The 27,100-nt window shown below is 44.7% G+C and overlaps 1 protein-coding gene across 2 annotated transcripts in view; it reads left to right on the top strand.

Moving 5' to 3' along the window:
- Positions 1 to 25,111, top strand: part of TRAPPC9 (trafficking protein particle complex subunit 9) — a 348,005-nt gene extending 322,894 nt beyond the window's left edge. For both annotated transcript variants that reach the window (XM_072151135.1, XM_072151136.1), the window contains exons 22-23: positions 21,010 to 21,233; positions 23,899 to 25,111. In XM_072151135.1, the coding sequence (XP_072007236.1) occupies positions 21,010 to 21,233; positions 23,899 to 24,078 (404 nt within the window). In that variant the 3' untranslated portion in view covers positions 24,079 to 25,111. The remainder of the gene's footprint in view (positions 1 to 21,009; positions 21,234 to 23,898) is intronic.
- Positions 25,112 to 27,100: the final 1,989 nt, after the last annotated feature.

Here is a 27,100-nt window from a genome sequence, read left to right on the forward strand (position 1 = left end):
GCAATTAGCACAGGACACAGCAGTGTGAGGACACTGAGAATTAAAGGGAACCTACCACCACGATTCTACCTATAAAGGTAGAACGGGTTGTAGGTGGATGTATGGGACGTGAGGATAGACCTTTTTAGAGCTAATCCTCACGTCCTGCTATCTTTTTGAAAACTTTATTGCCCTAATATGTAAATTTTGTAACGTGGCTACTGGGGTGTGGAGCAGCCGGACATGAAGCTACACGTTGCGGCTACTCCACGCCCCAGTAATTTCTGCTCCTCCTACCCTGAGATCTTTGAGGTACGAGGAGCTATGCATCCTTGTCCAAGAAGCATGAACGCAGGCCCGCGTCTGTGTGGTCGCAGCTCCGAGGCCAAATCTACTGCGCATGCACAGAACTCTGGCTCCTCAGACGAGGGCGCAGCTGCGAGAAGCTGCGCGCCAAAGATCTCAAGTTAGGAGGAGCATAGAGGCTACTGGGGCGTGGAGTAGCCGCGACGTGTAGCCTCATGTCTGGCTACTCCACGCCCCAGGAGCCACTTTACAAAATGTACATATTAGGGAATAAAGTTTTCAAAAAGATAGCCAGGATGTAAGGATTAGCTCTAAAAAGGGCTATCTCACGTACCCCATACAGCCACCTACCACCCGTTCTACCTTTATAGGTAGAATCATGGTGGTAGGGCACCGCAGTTTATGGACGAACCCCCCCCCCCTCCCCACCTTGGAATATAAATCCTTATGTCACAGTCCTGCTGCTCCTAACAAGACACACAATGGTCTGATTAACCATCTATGGCAGATAATTTCCTATGGTGGGGATCACTACATGTACCTGTCACTCGCTGCTATACTGAGATCATGGAGGTGACTTCCGCCTCCGCCGTGTCTTCATACATGTCTTGTAATGTCATAGACATCTTATTAGTCGCGGTGCCTGAGCACTGGGAGGATTTCCTATAGAATTAGAAAGTGTATTAGCGGTGCCACATTATTGTCCGTGCGCGGTGTGACGGGCGTGTGTACTGTATGGCGGTATTGTAAATGTGCTGTAAAGCAGAAGCCGCGTATCTGTGCTGGTCGGATGCTCCGCCACACGCGATCACTCACATGGTGGAGATCTCTGCCCACCCCCCTTCCTTATATTATAGAAAGTCTGAAGACCAGAACATCACACGGGGATAATAAGAATAATACGGATATCGGCCGGAAGTCGCTGCAATGTTTACTCCATTTTCTTCTGGATTGTGGAATAGTCGCCCAGAATTGTGCACATTCCGCGGAGTTACACAATGTACTTAGATTAGTTACATTGTTGCATTGTCTCCTATTGAAGTAGGCACTCGGCTGCATGGAGACGGGTCCAGCCTCTGTTATAGACCGCTCAGCCCCTGGTGTGGCTCCATATGGGGTCTACATGAACCATGCCATAGAACAGTGATGGCGAACCTTTTGGAGACCAAACTACAGCCAAAATCCACTAATTTACCATGAAGCGCCAACAAGGCATTTTATACAGTAACTTATTGCTACCTGCTCTTCCACATCTTTCATATCGGCCCCAGGAGGCAACCAATACAGTTGAAAAGGAGGGCAAATTCAGACGCTTGTTGTAGCTTCCCTTCAGGGTCTCTCTGTTGAGGAAGAATAGTGGGTCCAGAATGAGAACCTCTAAAGATATTGCAGTTCTTTCAACACCTTCTCACTTTTCCTGCAGTTCCAAACAGTCAATGAAATGTCACTTTAAAATGGCGCTGAGAGCAGCATCTCAGCAGCAGTTGCTTGGGACTGCAGGAAGATTTGGTGGATTTGGTCCATTTGGTGAACTCTATCCTGGAGTGATGGTCTGAGTGCCCACAGAAATGGCTCTGAGTGCCACCTCTGGCACCCGTGCCATAGGTTCGCCACCACTGCCATAGAACAAGCCCAGATTATGTTTCATAGTGGAGCATAAAACCGCCGTCCATAAATCCATACTGGAGGTTAGTATATGGCTATCAAGGACTGGGGTGGAAACATATGACCTTGTTCTTTAGGTTCTGTTTGAACCTTGATACTGGACGGCACAGAGATTCACTAATGTTAGAGAAGCTCTATGGACTATTGGAGGTCCAGAGGGCTGATATGTGGATCCATTAGGCTGGATTTTCTCATTTATGGCACCAAAGCGCATCCACTCTGCCCAATGACCAATACGTACTGTTTCATAAGTCGTCGCCAGTAGGGAACGTTTGCATGCCAAACATTACAGGTTCAGGGCCCCAGACATCGTCCAGACGTCTGGGTTCGGCATTTGGACAGCTGGGGTTGTGTGAGATATTCCCAGCGCATGTTGTGGCTCTTCCAAGATGTGTTTCTCCATCATAGAGAGATGAAAGCTGACCGGGGATGCGTGTCCCTCTTCATTCATTCTCCCTGCTGGGCTTGTGACCTCCTATAGAAGTAAACAAATAGAGGTGCAAGTCTTCACCTATTATATCTTTGAGGTGGGAGTTGGAGGACCCCTGTTCTTGGGATGAAGCAGAGGTGGGACCTTTAAGAAAAATGTGTGGCTTATCCTACCGACAATGTGAAGGGAAAAGGAACAGTGAACCCCATGTTCCCATCTCATCTAGACACCTTGTGCCAAGAAGCTCCTGGAGATGTCCTATTAGGGTCATCTTTTATGTGTCTCAGCTATAGCGCCCCCATTGACCTTCCATAGTGTCTGGTATTGCAGTTTAGTACCACTTATTGAACAGTAGACTCATCCTTTCGGCTCGTCTGTCACTTTTTGGAAAGGGAATAGATCGAATCTACTTTAGCCCCTGATATAACCATCACACTATAGGGGTGCCCCGCCTCCGCTCTTTGTGGAGGGAGTACAGGTCTTCCTATAACATAGCCCCCATAATGAGTGCCACAGTCACCCCCCTGGGCACCCAGTGATACATTGTATCTTGAGGGCTGATGTCTGGCTTCCTGCATCACCCGGGTCCCGTCTCCAGCAGAGAAGGTAGTGCTTATAATTTTGGCTAGAAAAGAACAAACGTTTGATTTTCAGCTTTTGGCAGCGGAGTTCTTCAGTGCAGGAGCCGCGGGCAGGCTGAATACCAGTCATCTCTGACAGATACACTGCATCTCTTTAAACATTAATCGTCCGCTGGACTCGGGCTGGAAGCCGAGGGTTTTGTGGAGTTTTACTTTGTATTTTATGTTCTGCGGCCAAGTTGGACAGAAGAGAATCCAATTAAAATAATGCAATGTCAGTCGGTGAGATGCCCCCGCACCTGTAGCTGCACGTGTCCGGGGCGAGTCACATCCTGAAGACGCTGTGGATGTGACATCCCGGCAGAAAACAGGTCACCTGGTACATATGAGAATAACACAATTCAGTGACACAAAGCAAAACTACAACATTATGTCATTTTTATTCTGAATCTGTCCAAAATCTAGTACTGGGTAAAGTTTAGTTGGAGGTTTTATGTCCTGATACATAGCTCCAAACCCACTGCATACATATTGTAATGATTAAATTCAGCCATCCTGCAGTCACCACTAGAGGGAGGTATTCTGTATTTTCCCCCAAGGACCACTGCTTGTACTGCAGTGCGAGAGAGGGAAAGTAAATGAGATCTAAATGAGATTGAGTGTTAAATGGAAGGGTGAGGAGAAGATAGGGTGCAGCTGAACACTGAATATGCAAGTTCACAAGCAGAAAACACTTGGCCCACAGCTTTACAAGCACCCGTTGAGCACCCAAGTCTGCAAATACACAGAAATGAATACCACTGAGCTCCTAACCTTCAGCTATAACATTGAACCAGCAGCACCATACATAGTATACCCCCATTGAGCTATCAGTATCAGAAGTAATTTCCATTGAGCTCTAAACCTGTAGCCTCGTGGGAAGGAAACCCTCACTGAGCTCTTTATGTGCAGCTAAGCAAGAAGGAGACACCCACTGAGCTTGCAGGACCACTTATGATATACATATCCATTAAGCTCTTAACTTGTAGAAACACAAGCATTAAACACTTACAAACTCTAAGCCAGCAAATACATGGAAAGGAAACCAGCACTGAGCTCCTAACCTTCAGCTATAAAGGCAGGGGGCACCCATTTAACACTGAACCAGCAGCACCATACATATTATACACCCATTGAACTCTGAACTCTGAAGCTACACAAGCATGGAACACCCACCCAGTGTTAAGCATACATCTCCACAGCTTGATCTCTAAATCTGCAGATACATTAGGTCCTAACTTGTAGCCACACAAAAAAGGGAAATCCCACTGTGTGTTTAGGCACACATTTCTACAAGAAGAACATTTTTACTGGACACTGAACCTACAGCACCAACACCAAAAACACAAAACTTTTATTCTGCTGCTACACTATTAGGGAACAGAGACTGAGCTTTAGTTGAAGCAAAACACGCAGAGAACATTATCTAATTACTCTATTCACTTCTCTACAACAAGCTGCACCCACTGAACTTTTATACTGCAGCTACCCATGCAGAGAACACCCTCTTAAGCTCCACACCCAGAAATACACTGATGGGGAGCTGAGCTCTGAACCTGCAGGTACATAAACAGTGAACACCCAATGAGCTCTGAACTGGCAGGTATACAAGCAGAGAACACCCACTGAGTTCTGAACTGGAAGTTACACAATCAGGGAACACCCACTGATCTCTAAACCTGCAGGTACATAAACAGTGAACACTCACTGAGCTCTTAAATGTAAGGTATTCCAGCAGGGAACATTCTCTGAGCTCTGAGCCTGCAGGGACATACACTTGAACACCCACTGAGCTCTGAACTGGCAGGTACACAAGCAAGGAACACCCTCTGAGCTCTGAACTGGCAGGTACACAAGCAGGGAACACCCTCTGAGCTCTGAACTGGCAGGTACACAAGCAGGGAACACCCTCTGAGCTCTGAACTGGCAGGTACACAAGTAGGGAACATCCTCTGAGCAGTTACATCAGATGAAGCCCCCTTAAAGCTAGCAATATAAAATAATCTGATATTTCTAAAATATTTTCTAAAAAATGTCTTAGTTTCCTAAAAATTCATACACTTACACACTTTGGGGCAGATTTACTTACCCGGTCCATTCGCGATCCAGCGGCGCGTTCTCTGCGCTGGATTCGGGTCCGGCCGGGATTTAATAAGGTAGTTCCTCCGCCGTCCACCAGGTGGCGCTGCTGCACTGAAAAGAATTGGAACGAGCTGGAGTTCACCGGCTCGGGCTGAGTGAAGGTAAGCGCATCCCGAGCGACACATTTTCCGTTCTTAAATGCGGCGGTTTTTCCGAATACGTCGGGTTTTCGTTCGGCCACGCCCCCCCCGATTTCCGTCGCGCGCATGCCGATCGCGTGCGCCAAAATCCGGGGGCAATTCAGGTACAATCGGCGCAAATCGGAAATATTCAGGTAACACGTCGGGAAAACGTGAATCGGGCCCTTAGTAAATGACCCCCTTTGTGTTGTAGCAGTGCAGTTACCCCCTTTTTGTATGTGTGGTCAATACATGTGGTTTTTATATAGATTTAGTAACTGTGTCTCGTATTTCTCACCAAGAATCCTCCATTGATTGTATCGAACACTATGAAGCTCGGGGTTTGTACATTGTAACGAACCTCTTTCTCTTTTTGTGTGTGGAGGAATCTCCTGTCCCAGAAGACGACTTTGTTCCATGCGTCGCTGCGGTCTGAGCCCCCTGTCCCACAGGACCACAGAATAGAGACGGATTCATCTTCTATCTCTTACCCTATAGATAGAAGCTTCAATGGAAAGTATGTGAGCATAACGGGGATTATCTGGGCGGCTATTAATAGGACCTTAGAAATATTGTGAACACTGACCCGGGGCATGGAGAAAGAGGTGCGGACGCGCTTCTAAGAATTTAACTTGCTTTTATAGTTAAACGTATAGATGTCCTACTTCCCCTTAAAGTCCCTTTTAAGTGGTATCCTGTATGGACCTCAGACAATAGTATATAGGTCAGATATATGTATATATATATATATATATATATATATATACTACATCAGATAATAACATTATTTCCACATTTACTTGGCTGATCTTTACTTCCAAAATGGTGGTGATCGTTGACCGAAGTTTTGATGCAGTGTCTAAAGGAGACCGAGGTAGTCTAAGACACGCCCCTTGTCTCACATCATTGGTTCAGAGTATAGCGGCACTGGAGGAAGGAATGGCAGACAATCCCTAGCACTGATGACCTTAGACTCCCGGTAGAAACAGTCACTGTACTGCAGTCCCCACAATCCAGGCAAAAAGACAAGTCCTTTAATTAAAGGGAGACTGTGTGACCGATGAATCAAATTTAGCTTCTGTACCTGCAGGAAATCGGAGGTAGTCTATGACACAGAACTTGCCAGATCACTCCCTGTCCCCATTGGGGCTCACAATCTATTCAACCTACCAGTATGTTTTGGAGTGTGGGAGGAAACCAGAGGACCCAGAGGAAACCCATGCAAACACAGAGAGTGTTTGCATGGCACAGTGCCTGTACTGTACTCCCCAATTCTGTACAGCAGAATGATGGAGGGAATAGCAGATTGTGTCTAAGACTACATGTTGGCCTGGGGCATGTGGAAAGGAGTTCCCCAAAAAAGGACAACTCCTTTAATTACTGTTTATAATGCATGGTCAGTGACTAGGTAGTCTGAGACACGCCTCCTCTCTCACCATTGGCTTAGGCTGCGGTGAATCATGAAGAAGAAGTGATAAACTATACTCCCCTGTACAATCTGAGCAAATGAAAAGGGGTTTCCCAAAATATGGACAGTTCCTTTAATTAAAGGGACACATTGAGTGGCAGCTCATTGCCTACACACCCCCCTCCCCAGCTCTCATTACATCCATCTCTCTCCTTGCTGCTTCTGCTCCTGTGATAAAATATTTAAAGTCGGAATATAAAATTGTGGTAATAAATCCAGGGGGAGCACCAAGAGGAAAATGCTACTTATTACCGAACCATTAAAGGGGAAAAAGCAGGAGGGACAGAGGAGACGCACACAGCACCGAGAGATGGGTGGATATGAGATGAATTGATAGGTGGAGATAGATAGATTGATGCATATGTTATAGATCATATATATGAGATAGATGTATAGAAGATACAGAGATAGATAGATAAAGAGAAAGGTAAATAGATAGATAGATAGATAGGAGATAGATATGATAGATAGATATGATAGATAGATAGATAGATATGAGATAGATAGATAGGAGATAGATAGATAGATATGATAGATAGATATAATAGATAGGAGATACCGTATATACTCGAGTATAAGCCGAGGCCCCTAATTTTACCACAAAATACTGGGAAAACCTATTGACTCGAGTATAAGCCGAGGGTGGGAAATGCATTGGTCACAGCCTCCCCAGTATATAGCCAGCCAGCCCCTGCCCCAGTGTATATAGCCAGCCAGCCCCTGCCCCAGTGTATATAGCCTGCCAGCCCCTGCCCCAGTGTATATAGCCAGCCAGCCTCTGTTCCAGTGTATATAGCCTGCCAGACCCTGTCCCAGTGTATATAGCCTGCCAGACCCTGCCCCAGTGTATATAGCCTGCCAGACCCTGCCCCAGTGTATATAGCCTGCCAGACCCTGCCCCGGTGTATATAGCCTGCCAGACCCTGCCCCAGTGTATATAGCCTGCCAGACCCTGCCCCAGTGTATATAGCCTGCCGCACCCTGCCCCAGTGTATATAGCCAGCCAGCCCCTGCCCCAGTGTATATAGCCTGCCAGACCCTGCCCCAGTGTATATAGCCAGCCAGCCCCTGCCCCAGTGTATATAGCCTGACAGACCCTGCCCCAGTGTATATAGCCTGCCAGCCCCTGCCCCAGTGTATATAGCCTGCCAGACCCTGCCCCAGTGTATATAGCCTGCCAGCCCCTGCCCCAGTGTATATAGCCTGCCAGACCCTGCCCCAGTGTATATAGCCTGCCAGACCCTGCCCCAGTGTATATAGCCTGCCAGCCCCTGCCCCAGTGTATATAGCCTGCCAGACCCTGCCCCAGTGTATATAGCCTGCCAGACCCTGCCCCAGTGTATATAGCCTGCCGCCACTGCCGGACAGATCGCACAGAAGATATACAGGGGTCGCCGGAAAGGTGAGTTTAGATATATTTATTTTTTTTGCTCGAGTATAAGCCGAGTTTGGGTTTTTCAGCACATTTTTTGTGCTGAAAAACTAGGCTTATACTCGAGTATATAAGGTAGATAGATATGAGATAGATAGATAGATAGATAGATAGGAGATAGATAGATAGATAGATAGGAGATAGATAGATAGATAGATAGATAGATAGGAGATAGATAGATATGATAGATAGATAGAAAGATATGAGATAGATAGATAGATATGAGATAGATAGATAGATAGATAGGAGATAGATAGATAGATAGATAGATAGATAGATAGATAGATATGAGATAGATAGATAGATAGATATGAGATAGATAGATAGATAGATATGAGATAGATAGGAGATAGGAGATAGAGAGATAGATAGATAGATAGATAGATAGATAGGAGATAGATAGATATGAGATAGATAGATAGGAGATAGATAGATAGATATGAGATAGATAGATAGGAGATAGATAGATATGAAATAGAAATTAGATAGATGTGAGATATGATGAAATATAGATATGAGATAGAGATAAGTAGAAAGATATATAGACATATAAGAGATAGATATTAGATAGATATGATTGTAGTAACGTGCTGTGTATATACATTATTTCGTCACAGTGTGTCAGTTCAGTGTTCCGTCCCCTTATGGTGGTCTCAGGATTCCATGGATTGTGACATGAAGAATAGGTGTCTCTTAGTCATGTGACTGTGGAGCCTGGATGCGCTGCGCTCCGTGTTTGAGTCCCCCTGATATAAATACCATGAGTAACAAGCTATCCACAGGCCTAATTCTCACAGCTGAGCATTTGCTACAATTGTATCCGATCCTTTTGGTGGGTAATACTGTGATTTCAGGTAGATACATTGTAACAAGAATGTGCCGATTGTGATTTGGATAGAAAATACTAAACAATGGATGTAGAATGTATCCGTGTAATCCCTGATTTTCCACACTCGCGCTCGGCAGCGCTGTACACGTACCCGGATTTTCTGTGTACTCTCACTCCTGGACGCCGTCCAAATGAATCCGCGACTAATTACTTGCAGGGAGAGCGCGGGTCCCTCTTGCTATTAGCCTTAATGTACCTCTTTATATCAGCCATAAACTTCATGTCATGGCGGCCGCCGTGCGCTCCTCGACTCGCGGCTACACTGGGAAAACGACCTATGACATATTTACATTAGCGCCGTGATTCATAGAGCTCCAGAGCTTCTATTAAGTGCAGAGGATTGTTATATAATGTGGCAGATTTAAGGCGCACCGTCACTTTAAGGCAGGTTAATGAGAGGTGAATGTGGCAGCACAGCAGAGCCGAGTGTGTGGCTAGACACATGTCATACAGAGGTTATCCACAAAACAAGGCCGGTTACTGCTGATCACTGCGCCATTCCTACAGATTACCCATGAAAGATTTAAATTGTATTCCATTTTTGAAGTCCAGAATCATCCTAACACTGCTGTGATCTTAGCTCCCTGCAATGACCTGCAGCACAGTCTCTACCCTGTGCTCTGAGCCAAATTTCTACAATGGTTTAACATTAGAGCATTCACAGAGGAGAGGGACTGTGGAGTGCTGTGCTACATGCAGAGAGCTAAGAGCACAGCAGTGTGAGGACACGCCCCCTAGTGCGCTTGGAGAAGCTACAACCCTAGAATCAAAACCATATATCACAGTTCTGCTGCTACTGACAACATACACAAAGGTCTGATTACACATCTCTCCAGGAACAATAAGTACAAGAACAATAAGTAATACTCGCTGCAGAGCACAGCAGTGTGAGGACATGTTCCTAGTGAATTTCGAGAAGCTACAACTGGATATAAAAGTATATATCACAGTCCTGCTGCTACTTACAACATACAAACAGGTCTTATTACACATCTCTCCAGGAGCAATAAATAACACTTGTTGCACAGAGCACAGCAGTGTGAGGACACTCCACACAGTCCTGTACTATGTGACCAACTGATCACTGTGACTGGGTAGGTTGTAAGGCAGAAATATTATAACATACCTTAGTAGATAAAGGGGTCACCATATATCTTATATGTAACTATATGCAGAGGAGCAGAATCGTACATCTATGACTCCGCCTCACTTGGTGACAGGGAGCTGCACAGTGTTATTGGATCACGTTGTGACCGTGTTATAATGTATTGGGTGGCGGTATAACATAATGAACTGTTATATCACTATTGATCTTTTATGCAGTCAGTAACGCTTCATCATGCATTTCCAGCTTCCACCAAAATGTCTTGTACCTACAATCTCCTGCTCCATTACACTTTATTACAACTTATCAAGAAAGGCGCTCACCAGGGAGCGAAGCATCAGAGAGTACAGGAGGGCAAATTACACCAGAGCCGCTGCGTGATCATCCCCAATACTGTGCACAATAATACTGCCCCTTGTGTACAAGAATATAACTACTATAATACTTCCCCTATGTACAAGAATATAACTACTATAATACTGCCCCCTATATACAAGAATATAACTACTATAATACTTCCCCTATGTACAGGAATATAACTACTATAATACTGTCCCCTATGTACAGGAATATAACTACTATAATACTGCCCCCTATGTACAGGAATATATCTACTATAATACTGCCCCTATATACAAGAATATAACTACTATAATACTGCCCCCTATATACAAGAATATAACTACTATAATACTGCCCCCTATGTACAGGAATATAACTACTATAATACTGCCCCCTATGTACAAGAATATAACTACTATAATACTGCCCCTATGTACAGGAATATAACTACTATAATACTGCCCCCTATGTACAGAAATATAACTACTATAATACTGCCCCCTATGTACAGGAATATAACTACTATAATACTGCCCCCTATGTACAGGAATATAACTACTATAATACTGCCCCCTATGTACAAGAATATAACTACTATAATACTGCCCCCTATGTACAAGAATATAACTACTATAATACTGCCCCCAATGTACAAGAATATAACTACTATAATACTGCCCCTATGTACAAGAATATAACTACTATAATACTGCCCCCTATGTACAAGAATATAACTACTATAATACTGCCCCCTATGTACAAGAATATAACTACTATAATACTGCCCCCTATGTACAAGAATATAACTACTATAATACTGCCCCCTATGTACAAGAATATAACTACTATAATACTGCCCCCTATGTACAAGAATATAACTACTATAATACTGCCCCTATGTACAAGAATATAACTACTATAATACTGCCCCTATGTACAAGAATATAACTACTATAATACTGCCCCCTATGTACAAGAATATAACTACTATAATACTGCCCCTATGTACAAGAATATAACTACTATAATACTGCCCCTATGTACAAGAATATAACTACTATAATACTGCCCCTATGTACAGGAATATAACTACTATAATAATGCCCCCTATGTACAAGAATATAACTACTATAATACTGCCCCCTATGTACAAGAATATAACTACTATAATACTGCCCCTATGTACAAGAATATAACTACTATAATACTGCCCCTATGTACAAGAATATAACTACTATAATACTGCCCCTATGTACAGGAATATAACTACTATAATACTGCCTCCTATGTACAGGAATATAACTACTATAATACTGCCTCCTATGTACAAGAATATAACTACTATAATACTGCCCCCTATGTACAGGAATATAACTACTATAATACTGCCCCCTATGTACAGGGATATAACTACTATAATACTGCCCCCTATGTACAGGAATATAACTACTATAATACTGCCCTCTATGTACAGGAATATAACTACTATAATACTGCCCCCTATGTACAAGAATATAACTACTATAATACTGCCCCCTATGTACAAGAATATAACTACTATAATACTGCCCCTATGTACAAGAATATAACTACTATAATACTGCCCCTATGTACAAGAATATAACTACTATAATACTGCCCCTATGTACAGGAATATAACTACTATAATAATGCCCCCTATGTACAAGAATATAACTACTATAATACTGCCCCCTATGTACAAGAATATAACTACTATAATACTGCCCCCTATGTACAGGAATATAACTACTATAATACTGCCCCCTATGTACAGGAATATAACTACTATAATACTGCCCCCTATGTACAAGAACATAACTACTATAATACTGCCCCCTATGTACAAGAATATAACTACTATAATACTGCCCCCTATGTACAGGAATATAACTACTATAATACTGCCCCCTATGTACAGGAATATAACTACTATAATACTGCCCCCTATGTACAAGAATATAACTACTATAATACTGCCCCCTATGTACAAGAATATAACTACTATAATACTGCCCCTATGTACAAGAATATAACTACTATAATACTGCCCCCTATGTACAAGAATATAACTACTATAATACTGCCCCCTATGTACAAGAATATAACTACTATAATACTGCCCCCTATGTACAAGAATATAACTACTATAATACTGCCCCCTATGTACAGGAATATAACTACTATAATACTGCACTCACTGTTCTGCAGTCACTGTGTACATACATGACATTACTTATCCTGTACTGATCCTGAGTTACATCCTGTATTATACTCCAGAGCTGCACTCACTATTCTGCTGCTGGTGCAGTCACTGTGTACATACATGACATTACTTATCCTGTACTGATCCTGAGTTACATCCTGTATTATACCCCAGAGCTGCACTCACTATTCTGCTGCTGGTGCAGTCACTGTGTACATACATGACATTACTTATCCTGTACTGATCCTGAGTTACATCCTGTATTATACCCCAGAGCTGCACTCACTATTCTGCTGTTGCAGTCACTCTGTACACACATGGCATTACTTATCCTGTACTGATCCTGAGTTACATCCTGTATTATACTCCAGAGCTGCACTCACTATTCTGCTGCTGGTGCAGTCACTGTGTACATACATGACATTACTTATCTTGTACTGATCCTGAGTTACATCCTGTATTATACCCCAGAACTGCACTCACTATTCTGCTGCTGGTGCAGTCACTGTGTACATACATGACATTACTTATCCTGTACTGATCCTGAGTTACATCCTGTATTGTACCCCAGAGCTGCACTCACTATTCTGCTGCTGGTGCAGTCACTGTGTACATACATGACATTACTTATCCTGTACTGATCCTGAGTTACATCCTGTATTATACTCCAGAGCTGCACTCACTATTCTGTTGGTCGGGTCATTATGTCCTAAATATAAATAATTCTGTCTTTTATCCTCCATATTTCGGTTTGGCGGGGGGTCTTGTACACTCACCCCTCCCCCTGTGTCTGCCCGTGCGACTCTTATCTTTAGGTTAATGTAAGAAAACATTGTCACCTTGTTAAACATTAGCGCTGCGCCTTGTCCATCTGCTGGGAGGGAGGTTTCTGGCTGACTGCTCCCTGGCATATGTTCCCCTTTATTACGGTCACGTGTTTAACCCCCTCCTGTCCGGATGGGAACAGATTGTCCCCCCACCCTCTGCAGAGCATCGCTTCCTCTCCGTGACTGCACATGGTGATGAGCGGCGCCGGGAGATGAGTTAGTGTTGCGCAGATTTACTTTGTTACTGAGTAACATGATATTAGGTCCGGTCACATGTCCTCGCGGTGTGGACACATATTACGTAGTATGTTGCCATATGAGTGCGGAGAGCCTAGGGGGCGCCACATGGGCCAGTGTTATGTATTGTCCCTTGCTAGATGTGTAATCTGACCTCTGTATACATTGTTAGTAGCAGCAGGACTGTGAAATATGGATTTCAATTCCAGATTGTAATGGGTTTGTCCTGACACTGCTGTGCGCTGTACCCTCTACAGCCAGTGTCCGTTAGTGTCCCTGTATAGATCTGTAATCATAACTTTGTGTATGTTGTTACTGGCTGCAGGACTGTGGTATCTGGATTTATATTCCAGGATTGTAGGTGCTCCAGGTGCACTAGAGGCTTGTCCTCACACTGCTGTGCCCTGTGCTTTTTTTTGCTATCAGTGTCATGTATTGTCCCTGCAGCGGTGTATAATCAGATCTTTGTGTAGATTGTTAGTAGCAGCAGGGCTGTGAAATATGGATCTATATTCCAGGATTGTAGCTTCTCCAAGTGCTTTGCAAATGCATCTCAACACTGCTGTGCTCTGTGCTATCTACATTGAGCCTATCCTCTCTGCATCTGACTTGTAATGGTTATAAGCACAGCAGTGTGAGGACAAGTTTACAGGACACATGCATCTATTTTCCATAGTCTCCTACTAGATACATACACACAGATAGGATTCCACAGCTCTCCAGGACCAATATTTAACTATATTCCATATAAATCTGTATACCACAGTCCTGCTGCTACTAACAACATTCACTAAGGTCTGATTATACAACTCTCCAGGGACAATACATAACACTGGCTGCAGAGAGCACAGAGCACAGCAGTGTGATGTCTGATTACACATCTCTCCAGGGACAATACATAACACTGGCTGCAGAGAGCACAGCAGTGTGAGGTATGATTACACATCTCTCCAGGGACAATACATAACACTGGCTGCAGAGAGCACAGCAGTGTGAGGACACCCCCCCTCACAGTTGGCTGCAGTCTGTATGGTCACACCTGCTGGTGGTCTCCAGTGGTTTTCTCCCTTACTGATGGTTTCCATCCTGGGTGCTATTACCTGGGTGCGCCCTCTGTCGCCTCCATCTTTGTGCAGCTCCGGGTCTTGTGTGCGGTTTCGGCCTCATTGCCTGCAGATGTCTGTGCGCACAGCAGGGTCGGTCCTGTGACATCACTGCGGTCCTGGTGGCTTCTGCTTTGTGTTTGCTCTGGTGATAATGACATTATGGCGGTATTATATGCTGCTAATAGGTGACACGTGGCGAGTGTTCCCTTTTATCTGACACTTCTGTTCTGGGTTAAAGGATCTGGTTTTATCTTAATCTTATTAATAAAATCTACCTGCGCCATTAACCCTTTCACTGGTCCCGCTGTGTTTTCATGATGTGCCGGATGCGCCCAGTAGTGACAATGTGTGACGAGCGCTAAGGACATTGCTAGGTATTGTCCCTGGATAGAGGTGTATGTTGTTAGTAGCAGCAGGGCTGTGATATATAGTGTCCTGGATTGTAGCTTCTCTAAGTGTACCGGGGGGAGGGAGGGGGGTGTACTCACACTGCTGTGCTCTGAGCTCTCTGCATAACCCAATGCACAGCGCGTCAGTAAATGCTCTAGTGTTCAACATTGCTACAGCTTTGCTCATAGCAGAGGCCACAGTCTGCTGAGCAGTATAATGCAAAGGGTTACAAGCACATTCCGATAGGAGTAGTAGTACTGTGCAGTGCCCATATATACAGCATAGGAGTAGTAGTACTGTGCAGTGCCCATAAATACAGGATAGGAGTAGTAGTACCGTGCTGTGCCCATAAATACAGGATAGGAGTAGTAGTACTGTGCTGTGCCCATAAATACAGAATAGGAGTAGTAGTACTGTGCAGTGCCCATAAATACAGGATAGGAGTAGTAGTACCGTGCTGTGCCCATAAATACAGGATAGGAGTAGTAGTACCGTGCTGTGCCCATAAATACAGGATAGGAGTAGTAGTACTGTGCTGTGCCCATAAATACAGGATAGGAGTAGTAGTACTGTGCTGTGCCCATATATACAGGATAGAAGGAGTAGTAGTACTGTGCTGTGCTCATATGTACAGGATAGGAGTAGTAGTACTGTGTAGTACCCATATATACAGGATAGGAGAAGTAGTACTGTGCTGTGCTCATATATACAGGATAGGAGTAGTAGTACTGTGCTGTGCCCATATATACAGGATAGGAGTAGTAGTACTGTGCTGTGCCCATATATACAGGATAGAAGGAGTAGTAGTACTGTGCTGTGCCCATATATACAGGATAGAAGGAGTAGTAGTACTGTGCTGTGCTCATATGTACAGGATAGGAGTAGTAGTACTGTGTAGTACCCATATATACATGATAGGAGTAGTAGTACTGTGTAGTACCCATATATACAGGATAGGAGTAGTAGTACTGTGCTGTGCCCATATATACAGGATAGGAGTAGTAGTACTGTGTAGTACCCATATATACAGGATAGGAGTAGTAGTACTGTACTGTGCCCATATATACAGGATAGGAGTAGTAGTACTGTGCTGTGCCCATTTATACAGGATAGGAGTAGTAGTACTGTGCTGTGCCCATATATACAGGATAGGAGTTGTAGTACTGTGCTGTGCCCATATATACAGGATAGGAGTAGTAGTACTGTGTAGTACCCATATATACAGGATAGGAGTAGTAGTACTGTGTAGTACCCATATATACAGGATAGGAGTAGTAGTACTGTGTAGTACCCATATATACAGGATAGGAGTAGTAGTACTGTACTGTGCCCATATATACAGGATAGGAGTAGTAGTACTGTGCTGTGCCCATTTATACAGGATAGGAGTAGTAGTACTGTGCTGTGCCCATATATACAGGATAGGAGTTGTAGTACTGTGCTGTGCCCATATATACAGGATAGGAGTAGTAGTACTGTGCTGTGCCCATATATACAGGATAGAAGTAATGGTAATGTGCTGTGCCCATATATACAGGATAGGAGTAGTAGTACTGTGCTGTACCCATATATACAGGATAGGAGTAGTAGTACCGTGCTGTGCCCATATATACAGGATAGGAGTAGTAGTACTGTGCTGTGCCCATATATACAGGATAGGGGTAGTAGTACTGTGCTGTTTCCATATATACAGGATAGGAGTAGTAGTACTGTGCTGTGCCCATATATACAGGATAGGGGTAGTAGTACTGTGCTGTGCCCATATATACAGGATAAGAGTAGTAGTACTGTGCCCATATATGCAGGATAGGAGTAGTAGTACTGTGCTGTGCCCATTTATACAGGATAGGAGTAGTAGTACTGTGCTGTTCCCATATATATAGGATAGGAGTAGTAGTACTGTGCTGTGCCCATATATACAGGATAGGAGTAGTAGTACTGTGCTGTGCCCATTTATACAGGATAGGAGTAGTAGTATTGTGCTGTGCCCATAAATACAGGATAGGAGTAGTAGTACTGTGCTGTGCCCATATATACAGGATAGGAATAGTAGTACTGTATTGTGCCCATATATACAGGATAGGAGTAGTAGTACTGTGCTGTGTCCATATATACAAGATAGGAGTAGTAGTACTGTGCAGTGCTCATATATACAGGATAGGAGTAGTAGTACTGTGCTGTGCCCATATATACAGGATAGGAATAGTAGTACTGTGCTGTGCCCATATATACAGGATAGGAGTAGTAGTACTGTGCTGTACCCATATATACAGGATATGAGTAGTAGTACTGTGCTGTGCTCATATATACAGGATAGGAGTAGTAGTACTGTGCTGTGCCCATATATACAGGATGGGAGTAGTAGTACTGTGCTGTGTCCATATATATAGGATAGGAGTAGTAGTACTGTGCTGTGTCCATATATACAGGATAGGAGTAGTAGTACTGTGCTGTACCCATATATATACAGGATAGGAGTAGTAGTACTGTGCTGTGCCCATATATACAAGATAGGAGTAGTAGTACTGTGCAGTGCTCATATATACAGGATAGAAGTAGTAGTACTGTGCTGTGCCCATATATACAGGATAGGAGTAGTAGTACTGTGCTGTACCCATATATACAGGATAGGAGTAGTAGTACTGTGCAGTGCTCATATATACAGGATAGGAGTAGTAGTACTGTGCTGTGCCCATATATACAGGATTGGAGTAGTAGTACTGTGCTGTGCCCATATATACAGGATAGGAGTAGTAGTACTGTGCTGTGCCCATATATACAGGATAGGAGTAGTAGTACTGTGCTGTGCCCATATATACAGGATAAGAGTAGTAGTACTGTGCCCATATATGCAGGATAGGAGTAGTAGTACTGTGCTGTGCCCATTTATACAGGATAGGAGTAGTAGTACTGTGCTGTTCCCATATATATAGGATAGGAGTAGTAGTACTGTGCTGTGCCCATATATACAGGATAGGAGTAGTAGTACTGTGCTGTGCCCATTTATACAGGATAGGAGTAGTAGTATTGTGCTGTGCCCATAAATACAGGATAGGAGTAGTAGTACTGTGCTGTGCCCATATATACAGGATAGGAATAGTAGTACTGTATTGTGCCCATATATACAGGATAGGAGTAGTAGTACTGTGCTGTGTCCATATATACAAGATAGGAGTAGTAGTACTGTGCAGTGCTCATATATACAGGATAGGAGTAGTAGTACTGTGCTGTGCCCATATATACAGGATAGGAATAGTAGTACTGTGCTGTGCCCATATATACAGGATAGGAGTAGTAGTACTGTGCTGTACCCATATATACAGGATATGAGTAGTAGTACTGTGCTGTGCTCATATATACAGGATAGGAGTAGTAGTACTGTGCTGTGCCCATATATACAGGATGGGAGTAGTAGTACTGTGCTGTGTCCATATATATAGGATAGGAGTAGTAGTACTGTGCTGTGTCCATATATACAAGATAGGAGTAGTAGTACTGTGCAGTGCTCATATATACAGGATAGAAGTAGTAGTACTGTGCTGTGCCCATATATACAGGATAGGAGTAGTAGTACTGTGCTGTACCCATATATACAGGATAGGAGTAGTAGTACTGTGCAGTGCTCATATATACAGGATAGGAGTAGTAGTACTGTGCTGTGCCCATATATACAGGATAGGAGTAGTAGTACTGTGCTGTGCCCATATATACAGGATAGGAGTAGTAGTACTGTGCTGTGCCCATATATACAGGATAGGAGTAGTAGTACTGTGCTGTTCCTATATATACAGTAGACACAGCACATATTACCCTGCACTTTCTGTCCTGATGATGTAGTTGTGACTGTCTGGGGCCCCTTTGTCTCGGGCCCGGTGTAGCTGCACCCTTTACCCCATGTATATTCAGCCCTGGTACTATGTACGGCCCTTTCTCTTGTATGTATAAGATCGAGAAGACGAGACTTTAAGACATCAGGATCTTCGCGTCTTCTGATTAGATTTAGAGTATTTGATTAATTTGATCTATTTTTAGCTCTCACTTTCCTGCCCGCTGTAAAACTTGCCCAAGTTCTAAAAACTTTTATTAAAAATTAAAGCAGAGCAATTTAGAAATGAGCGCGGGCCGAGTCCTCCCTTGTGTCTTATCCGAGAATATAATTAAATTCTCCTTCCAGCTGGAGATCCTGCTGTATCTGGAGGAGAGGCTTAAAGGGACGCTCCGGGTACAAGCCATGGCCCGTCTTATGTCTATTGGGGGGACCCAGAGGTCCAGAAACACCGGACTGAGAAGTCATGCACCACCCGTCAGACCTGATCTGAGTCTCTTCAAGCAGCACAGAGTATTTCAGCAGAGGGTTGTGCTCACTGTAGGTGGTCACAGTCTGGGTTATCACAGTGCAGGGTCCTCCAGCAGCACAGAGTGTTTAAGAAAAGCAGTGCCCTGACCTAAGTGTGATACATGAGGAGGTCCTGAGCAGCGCAGAGTATTTCAGGAAGATGATCTGGCAGATGACGACGTCTCGACACATTGTAACGACGTCTGCAGCTCTCATACAGCGCATAACTTACTTCTTTAGTAGAGAAACTTTCAAGTTTTATCAAATCTCATTGATTCTGTAAGAAATCTCCACTTGAACGTCAGACGCCCGAGACGCCTCGGCTCCCGCTATCCTCCGCTTTATCTCCATTTCATTAAGGCAGATTGTGCTTCACACGAATGTACACGAAGCGGAGCGGAGCGCAGCTCTGAAGCCGCCAGAACGTGACGACAACACGGATTTGTCTTCATCGACATTGATTCCGGGGGATAAAGATTCCGGAACATAATATTGTATCAAATGTAACAGTGTCCCCCGATACATAAGAGGCTCCTCCTTCTATCCGGTGTCTTCAGTACAGGCGGCCCCCGGGTTACATACAAGATGGGGTCCATAGGTTTGATCTTAAGTTGAATTTGTATGTAAGTCGAAACTGTATATTTTATAATTGTAGATCCAGACAAAACATTTTTTTTTGCCCCGGTGACAATTGGAGTTTTAAAATTTTTTGCTCTATTTGGACCAAGGATTATCAATAAAGCTTCATTACAGACACCTCACAGCTGATCATTGCAGCCTGGGACTATAGTCACATCCAGAGAGGTCACCAGAGGTCACAGGGGGCCGTCTGTAACTAGGGGTTGTCTGTAAGTCGAGTGTCCTTAAGTAGGGGACCACCGGTATAGATGATGTGTGAGGCGTGGACAAGCTTGTCCGGTGCAGGGAGGTCATGGAGGTCACCGGACACTTCCAATGGAGTCCTCCTGTGCTCCCAAAGTGACCCAGCACCAGCCCAAAGCTTCTAGACAGTGTAATGTATTGTCCCTGCAAAGATGTGTAATCATTCCTTTGTTAATAGCAGCAAGAATAGATTTATATTCCAGGATTGTTGCTGCTCCAAGTGCACTGGGGACGTGTCCTCACACTGCTGTGCTCTGTGCACTTCTCTCAGGTCTTTGTGACTGGATGGACGGGCTGTAATCTGGAGCAGTAGACTTTATGTATTGTGTATTTAGTTCGGAGAAGATTCTGTAACTACTGAGGAGGAGAAGGTGAATCCCAGGACTTTGTAGAGACTTTACCCAAAATTCTGACAGATTTTGAATTTATGGAGAAAAGGCCAAAAAAAATATGTCAAATGTATTAAAAAAGTTTCCCCAATCTTAGGTCTTCTTGGTGTTTGTGTTGCAGACGTGTTGGTGGACGGGAAGCCGTGTGACTGTGACATCATGGCGGACTGTAAAGTCGGTGACCCCATACGCCTGGAGGTCAAGCTGACCAATCGCAGTGGCAGCGCCGTGGGACCCTTCGCCCTGTCTGTCATCCCGTACCAGGATTACCAGAACGGGGTCCACAACTACGACCTGAAAAACATGGTCACCTTCGTGGGCTCCAACACCTTCTTCATAGGATCCGTAAGTATCATGTGATGTCATGGACATGAGGGGAATAGGAAAACACAAAAATCCCGGATTACAGGGGTCCACGGCCTCCCCAATAAGTAAACTATAAATCAGCATAGTGCGGGCACTAGCAGGTGTAGCCACACGTCTCTGACCCCGTGTCTCTGCACAGCTCACGTCTCTGACCCCGTGTCTCTGCACAGCTCACGTCTCTGACCCCGTGTCATCTCTGTACTGTTTGTCTCTCTGAACCCGTGTCTCTGTAGTGTTTCTGTCTCTGACCCCCTGTGTCTCTGCACAGCTCACGTCTCTGACTCCCTGTGTCGTCTCTGTACTGTTTGTCTCTCTGACCCCACGTCTCTGCACAGCTCACGTCTGTGACCCTGTGTCTCTGTACTGTCCAAATCTCTGACCCTTGTGTTTCGGTACTGCTTTTGTCTCTGACCCCCTGTGTCTCTGAACTGGTCACGTCTCTGAACTCCTGTGTCTCTGTACTGTTTGGTTCTCTGACCCCCGTGTCTCTGTACTGTTCACATCTTTGACCTCCTGTCTCCCTGTACTGTTCATCTCTCAGACAGCTCACGTCTCTGACCCAGTGTCTCTGCACAGCTCACGTCTCTGACCCCGTGTCTCTGCACAGCTCAAGTCTCTGACCCCGTGTCTCTGCACAGCTCACGTCTCTGACTCCCTGTGTTGTCTCTGTACTGTTTTTCTCTCTGAACCCGTGTCTCTAGTGTTTCTGTCTCTGATCCCCTGTGTTTCTGCACAGCTCACGTCTCTGACTCCCTGTGTCATCTCTGTACTGTTTGTCTCTCTGAACCCACGTCTCTGCACAGCTCACGTCTGTGACCCTGTGTCTCTGTACTGTCCAAATCTCTGACCCTTTTGTTTCAGTACTGCTCTTGTCTCTGACCCCCTGTGTCTGTACTGGTCACGTCTCTGAACTCCTGTGTCTCAGTACTGTTCGTGTGTCTAACCCTATGCCTCTGCCCTCCTGTCTCTGACCTCATGTCTCAGTACTGTTCGTCTCTCTGACCCCATGCATCTTTGCAAAATTCACTTTGTCTCTTTGTCCTTTTTAAATCTATGACCCCCTGTGTTTCTGCACAACACATGTCTGAGCACCGTTCACATCACTGAACTCCTGTCTCCCTGTACTGTTCGTGTCTCTGACTCCTTGTGTCTCTGTACTGCTCACATCTCTGACCCTGTGTCTCTGTACTGTTCGTGTCTCTGTACTGCTCACATCTCTGACCCTGTGTCTCTGTACTGTCCGTGTTTCTGACTCCTTGTGTCTCTGTACTGCTCACATCTCTGACCCTGTGTCTCTGTACTGTTCGTGTCTCTGTACTGCTCACATCTCTGACCCTGTGTCTCTGTACTGTCCGTGTCTCTGACTCCTTGTGTCTCTGTACTGCTCACATCTCTGACCCTGTGTCTCTGTACTGTTCGTGTCTCTGTACTGCTCACATCTCTGACCCTGTGTCTCTGTACTGTTCGTGTCTCTGTACTGCTCACATCTCTGACCCTGTGTCTCTGTACTGTCCGTGTCTCTGACTCCTTGTGTCTCTGTACTGCTCACATCTCTGACCCTGTGTCTCTACCGTTCGTGTCTCTGACTCCTTGTGTCTCTGTACTGCTCACATCTCTGACCCTGTGTCTCTATACTGTACGTGTCTCTGACTCCTTGTGTCTATGTACTGCTCACATCTCTGACCCTGTGTCTCTGTACCGTTCGTGTCTCTGACTCCTTGTGTCTCTGTACTGCTCACATCTCTGACCCTGTGTCTCTATACTGTACGTGTCTCTGACTCCTTGTGTCTCTGTGCTGCTCACATATCTGACCCTGTGTCTCTGTACTGTTTGTGTCTCTGACTCCTTGTGTCTCTGTACTGCTCACATCTCTGACCCTGTGTCTCTGTACCGTTCGTGTCTCTGACTCCTTGTGTCTCTGTACTGCTCACATCTCTGACCCTGTGTCTCTATACTGTACGTGTCTCTGACTCCTTGTGTCTCTGTGCTGCTCACATATCTGACCCTGTGTCTCTATACTGTACGTGTCTCTGACTCCTTGTGTCTATGTACTGCTCACATCTCTGACCCTGTGTCTCTGTACCGTTCGTGTCTCTGACTCCTTGTGTCTCTGTACTGCTCACATCTCTGACCCTGTGTCTCTATACTGTACGTGTCTCTGACTCCTTGTGTCTCTGTGCTGCTCACATCTCTGACCCTGTGTCTCTATACTGTACGTGTCTCTGACTCCTTGTGTCTATGTACTGCTCACATCTCTGACCCTGTGTCTCTATACTGTACGTGTCTCTGACTCCTTGTGTCTCTGTACTGCTCACATCTCTGACCCTGTGTCTCTATACTGTACGTGTCTCTGACTCCTTGTGTCTATGTACTGCTCACATGTCTGCAGCTCATGTCTCTGTTGTCCTCTGTGTCTCTGCGCCCCTCACATCTTAGCACCCCTCTTCCCTGCTGTCTCCATCCCTCGTGTCTCTGCCGTCCCCTGTGTATTTTCACCCCTCACGTCTCTTCTTCTGTTCCTGGTAATGTAGAAGCTGTCTCTCTGTGTGATGTTTTTTTCTTCATATTTCTGTAGGCATGGTCCTCCTGACGTTCTAGAAGGTTCTCCCGCCTCTTACCATTGACCCTTTCTCTCTTCATGCAGGTCCAGCCCACGGAGCATTCTGTCTGTTATGGTTCTCTGTTATTTCTCTACACCGGAGACTTTTACCTGGACATAAAGTTTCAGGACGATAACGCAGGCCGGGAATTGCCCCTGTCCTGGTTCTGCCTCCCCAGCGTTCACATACGGGCCGTGGACACCATCAGTGAGACTCATTTTTGAGGGACCCTCACATCTGGTCAAGGAATTTAGTTCATTCTTTACCAAACTATGAGATGATAAACTTGGATATTTTATTGTATCTGTGTAACCAGAGAAACAACTGAGCCGGTGTGGTGAAGAACGCGGCCTCAGAAGACTACGGACGAGACCAGAAGAGATGGCCACCAACCATGGTAACACTCCTAGGGTCATGTTCTGTTGTTATGGACTACAGAACTTTCCTGTACTACATTTCGTCTTAATTCATGGGGTCACCTTCTAAATCTGGCTCCTCATCATTTACCTTGGATGAAACCATATGCCAACACTCAACACTCCTCCCGGTGATGCCGGTAGTGGACACCTCAGACATTAGTCTTAAGCTCCAGAATGTGTCAGTGTTCCCCTCTTAAGTCTCCGACCCCAGACACCATCCATAGTGATCGAAGACCCTTTAGCTTCCTTACCCATCATTTTCGGGCCTCCTAATATCAGATATCAGAACAAGGATTGGTCATGTTGGATTTCAGCATCAGTTCTATGGGAGATGGATGAGTGCACATTGAGAAGACCTAGAAGCCCAGACTAGCCAAGGGGGGAAGGTCCATGGTGGAGTTGTTGGGAGAATGTGGTCAAGCTATGTCTTAATAGGTGGACCCATACAAACCGTTTTGGACTTAACTCCTTGGGTCCACCAGATGAATTGGGTCACCCTCCTTCCAGGAGCAAGTTCTAGAACATCTGCTGGTCTTCTCCTGTTACGTTGGGGCCTGGGGCCACCGGAGGTTCCTCTAGTGGACCAGTCTAACCCTGAGTTGATGTGGCCATAATTGTAGTGATGTCCTTCATCTACTCTGCAGGTCTTATGTTGGGCCAGATGTGGACCTCATTAGAGAAGTCTTATCTTAAATTCTATGGACAGTAGAGTCATCTGGGAGACTTTGGCTTGAAATAACCTTGTTGGCGCCAATGTTCTTCTGGTGTTTTGATGGTGGACATGTCTGTACTTACCTCTCCTTGTATTACATAAGATCTGGAATAAAGCAACGGGATCACGTGCTGTCACTTTGTTCTTTCTTCTCAGTATACGGACCAGACTGTAGGGTTTTACCCCCCATGGGACCATCAGACGTGAGAGGTCAGGGGTCTCTGCCGACCCAAAATCTATTGACCTAAATAAGCAAATGACATCCAGCCAGGACTGAGCTGTAGACACGTCCACATGATGAGAATGGTCCCTACAGAGATTACATGGAAAACCCCATAATGTAGTTATAAGATGCGCTCCCCAGTATTGTCCCTGGAGATATGTGTAATCAGACCTCTGTATATGTTATTAGCAGCAGGACTGTGAAATATGTATTTCTATTCCAGGATTGTAGCATCTCCAAGATCACTAGGGGTGTGTCCTCACACTGCTGTGCTCTGTGCTCTATGTAGCTAGTGTTATGTATTGTCCCTGGAGAGATGTGTAATCAGACCTCACACCGCAGTGCTCTGTGCTCTCTGCAGTCACTGTTATGTATTGTCCCTGAAGAGATGTGTAATCAGACCTCTGGGTATGTTGTTAGTAGCAGCAGGACTGTGAAATAAGTATTAATATTCCAGGATTGTAGCATATCCAAGATCACTGGGGTGTGTACTCACACTGCTGTGCTCTGTGCTCTCTGCAGCCAGTGTTATGTATTGTCCCTGGAGCAGGGGTGTACCAAGCCTTTCTGCTGCCTGAGGCAAGCCATAGAGAGACACCCCCCCCACGCACCGCCATGTAGTATAAAATAGATACAGTGTGTCGCCATGTAGTATAAAATGCATACAGCATGCCGCCATGTAGTATAAAATGCATACAACGTGTCGCCATGTAGTATAAGATGCATACAGAGTGTCGCCATGTAGTATAAAATGCATACAGCGTGTGGCCGTATAGTGTAAAATGCATACAGCGTGTCGCAGTGTAGTATAAAATGCATACAGAGTACCGCCGTGTAATATAAAATGCATACAGCGTACCGCCATGTAATATAAAATGCATACAGCGTGCTGCCATGTAGTATAAAATGCATACAACGTGCCGCCATGTAGTATAAGATGCATACAGCGTGTCGCCATGTAGTATAAGATGCATACAGCGTGTCGCCATGTAGTATAAAATGCATACAGCGTGTCGCCATGTAGTATAAAATGCATACAGCGTGCGGCCGTATAGTGTAAAATGCATACAGCGTGTCGCAGTGTAGTATAAAATGCATACAGAGTACCGCAGTGTAGTATAAAATGCATACAGAGTACCGCCATGTAATATAAAATGCATACAGCGTACCGCCATGTAATATAAAATGCATACAGCGTACCGCCATGTAGTATCAAATGCATACAGCGTGCTGCCATGTAGTATCAAATGCATACAGCGTGCCGCCATGTAGTATCAAATGCATACAGCGTGCCGCCATGTAGTATCAAATGCATACAGCGTGCCGCCATGTAGTATCAAATGCATACAGCATACTGCCAAGTAGTATAAAATGTATACAGTGTATTGCCATGTAGTACAAAATTGAAGCCCTGATAAATATCCCAAATACTACATATACAAATAGTATATACAGTATATACACACACTGCACACACATACATATACACACACATACATACACATACATATACACACATACGTACTCATAAACACACACATATACACATTTACACACACATACACACACATATACAGAATATACATAAGCACTCATACAGCATATGCACTTATACACACACACATATAAATACACGAACACATATACACTCACCGGCCACTTTATTAGGTCCACCATGCTAGTAACGGGTTGGACCCCCTTTTGCCTTCAGAACTGCCTCAATTCTTCGTGGCATAGATACAACAAGGTGCTGGAAGCTCCTCAGAGATTTTGCTCCATATTGACATGATGGCATCACACAGTTGCCGCAGATTTGTCGGCTGCACATCCATGGTGCGAATCTCCCGTTCCACCACATCCCAAAGATGCTCTATTGCAGTGATGGCGAACCT

This window comes from Engystomops pustulosus, chromosome 5, assembly GCF_040894005.1.
Source record: "Engystomops pustulosus chromosome 5, aEngPut4.maternal, whole genome shotgun sequence".
NCBI lineage: Eukaryota > Metazoa > Chordata > Amphibia > Anura > Leptodactylidae > Engystomops > Engystomops pustulosus.